This window comes from Morone saxatilis, unplaced genomic scaffold, assembly GCF_004916995.1.
Source record: "Morone saxatilis isolate NCDOM2014 unplaced genomic scaffold, NCSU_SB_2.0 Contig15, whole genome shotgun sequence".
In the NCBI taxonomy this organism is placed as follows: Eukaryota; Metazoa; Chordata; class Actinopteri; family Moronidae; genus Morone; species Morone saxatilis.
Window position 1 is genome coordinate 5,497,416 of NW_023339707.1, and position 2,913 is coordinate 5,500,328.

Here is a 2,913-nt window from a genome sequence, read left to right on the forward strand (position 1 = left end):
GTGTGTGTGTGTGTGACGTATTCATGTTCTTACTTCAGGTGGAGTTCTCTATCAACGAAGTGAAGCGAACTGGCCAGCAGAGCGCAGTCTCCATCAGGGTCCTCAACCGTAACGCCTCCAATGCCAAGAGACTGCATGGATTTGTTGCCACACTGAAGGACAACTTTGGCTTCATTGAGACAGCAAATCATGACCAGGAGATTTTCTTCCACTACAGGTAGTAGAGGTTCAAGTTCTAAGATGCGTTTTTTTGAGGGACTTATTTGCTCATTTACCGATTAATGGCTTCTTATATTGGATTTCTCCTCAGTGAAATGTGTGGAGACTTGGAGAACTTGGAGCTGGGCGACACTGTGGAGTACACTCTCTCTAAGGGAAAAGGAAACAAAGTTAGTGCTGAAAAGGTTACTAAAGTGGCTGCAGGTATGACGGGTTTAATTCCAGCTATATCACTTATTATAATCATATTTGGAAATTTTTGGTGGCCTACAAATAGTGTGTTTGTCGCATTCAGTGAATGGCTTTGTTGAGGATGTTGGTGCGACATTGATGATGGGGAAAGTCATCCGTCCCTTACGCAGTGTGGATCCCTCCCAAACGGAATACCAAGGGCTTATTGAAGTCACAGAGGAAGGTTGGTATATTGTTATGAGACTTGTAGACCAACATTTAAAGCACTGTTAAAACTTAAGATGATATTGATCCTCCTTTTTGGTTGTTCAGGTGGAACTAAAGGCCAGAACTATCCCTTTGGAATCATGGGTATGGCAAACAAGGCAGATTGTCTGCAGAAAGGAGAACTTGTGAAGTTCCAGGTTTGCACAGTTGCTCAAACTGGACAGAAGATGGCCTGTAATGTGGTCCCTCAACGCAGAGCCATGGTGGAGTGTGTCAAAGACCAGGTAGTGATCCGTTATTTGTTTCATTAGCACTCATTGCATCTCACGTATCAGGAATCTGTGTTGAACTTACCATTACTACAGTATTACAGCTGGAGTATGTTGAATGCCAATTTTGAATCCTGAGGTTGTCATTTTGTTGCCCCCAGTTTGGCTTCATCACATATGAAGTTGGTGAGAGCAAGAAGCTGTTCTTCCATGTAAAAGAAGTGCAAGATGGCCTGGAGCTCCAGACCGGGGATGAGGTGGAGTTCTCTGTTGTCCTCAATCAACGCACAGGAAAATGTAGTGCCTGTAATGTACGCAGGGTCAGGTAAGGACTCCAGCACACAATTAATGATGTAGAACCTGGTTTACAGTTTTCTGGATAGAATTCGGCCTTAACTTGTTAGCAGTACACTGTATGTTAAACCTTTTTAAGTAACATAGCCCTCAGACCGATTATCTTCATGTGCCTAACGTTACAGTGAGGGGCCTAAACCGGTGGTGACTCCGCGTCCTGATCGTCTGGTGAACCGATTGAAGAGCATCACTCTTGATGACGCCAGTGCTCCTCGCCTGGTCATTGTAAGACAGCCCCGTGGTCCTGACAATTCAAAGGTACAACCATGCCTGTGCTATTGCCTTATTATTATCTGTACTATGTATGTTCTTTGGCCTGATGTGTTAATCATAGCTTTTAAATACCTTTTTTTATTATTATTAAATATTGTAAATATTTGTGTAAAATAAGTGTTTTTAATGAGAATTTATACCAGTACATATAGTGGAAAACAAGGCTATATACTGAATCAGCTGGATTAGATTAGAATGAAGTACCTGGAAAAATCAATGTAGATAGGTGTTGCATTAATGCAAAAATTGTACTGCCATATGCAGTTAACAGTAACTGCACTTCAGCTGACGAGATGTGTGTGTATATATGGCTGGCTTTTAGGGTTTTTATTGTTTTAATGTTAAGTATTTAGAGTAAATGGGTTTTAGATCTTCCTCCCTGCAACTTCTAATTGCCATTGGAATACTAATACACTAATGTTTCTGTCCCCTCCTGTACAGGGCTTCAATGTTGAGCGCAAGACCCGCCAGCCAGGTGTCATTGACTGAGCAATACAGAGCCCGCCCTGTTTGGTGTTGGTGGGATGCTGTCCCAAAGGGCAACAGCAGGGGATAAGGGAATTAAATTTAACACATGCTTGTACACAAACTCATACACAGAACATACGCACACATACAGTAATCGGCATGTGTAATCTTTGTCCCATTGATACCTGCGTGGGAACTTTTTTCATTCCACAGTTCCCTGCCTCCCATGTATGATGTACTTGATAAAGAGTTCCACACAGCGGTGTACGTGGGATCTGAGTGCGTGTGTGTGCGTGTGTGATGTATCCTAGGAGTCATCATAGTGTGTGTAACTGAGATATTTGTTTCTGAGGGTCTTGTACCTCTAAATCAGAGTGATGACTGTGTGGCTGTCTATGTCCTTATCTTTTGAATCTGCTTTGTCTGGAATTCTGCACCTGTAATCTGTCCAGTAGTTTTGCCTGGGTGAATGAGTGTGATTGTTGGCATGTCTTTTGAGCATCTGCTCCTTTTTTTTTTTTTTTTTCTCATATTTTTTTGCTCCTTTACCCATGGAAACTTAAAATGCATTCATTGTAAAGTTTCCACTACTGTATGCTTTCCTACAAGACGCATAAAGCAAAGCAAAGTTCCCTCCATAAGGAGGATCATATTTCTCATATGTGCGAGCTTAAACTGAGGATTCTTCTCTGCTCGGTTTTTTGAGCAGTTTTTAAAATGCTTTATTGAAGAGCTGAAGTGAAAGCATGGTGTGTGTATGATGTACGTGAATGTCAAAGTAGTTAATCTAATGGGATTTACTTTTACCAATCTGGAGCCTTTTAGATACCTTTTTGGTATTCACATGCTCCACTTAAGCAATTTTTCCCAGGTGCAGAATTCCTTGTGGCATCTTATATCTGCAGTTCTTTTATACTATGTTTTTTTTTTT

The 2,913-nt window shown here is 41.4% G+C and overlaps 1 protein-coding gene across 10 annotated transcripts in view; it reads left to right on the forward strand.

Moving 5' to 3' along the window:
• csde1 (cold shock domain containing E1, RNA-binding) overlaps positions 1–2,866 on the forward strand; it is a 15,074-nt gene extending 12,208 nt beyond the window's left edge. For all 10 annotated transcript variants that reach the window (XM_035657101.1, XM_035657103.1, XM_035657108.1 and 7 more), the window contains 7 exons: positions 39–217; positions 311–423; positions 515–634; positions 724–902; positions 1,049–1,212; positions 1,367–1,499; positions 1,956–2,866. In XM_035657101.1, coding sequence (XP_035512994.1) covers positions 39–217; positions 311–423; positions 515–634; positions 724–902; positions 1,049–1,212; positions 1,367–1,499; positions 1,956–2,003 — 936 coding nt within the window. In that variant the 3' untranslated portion in view covers positions 2,004–2,866. The remainder of the gene's footprint in view (positions 1–38; positions 218–310; positions 424–514; positions 635–723; positions 903–1,048; positions 1,213–1,366; positions 1,500–1,955) is intronic.
• The last annotated feature ends 47 nt before the right edge of the window (positions 2,867–2,913 follow it).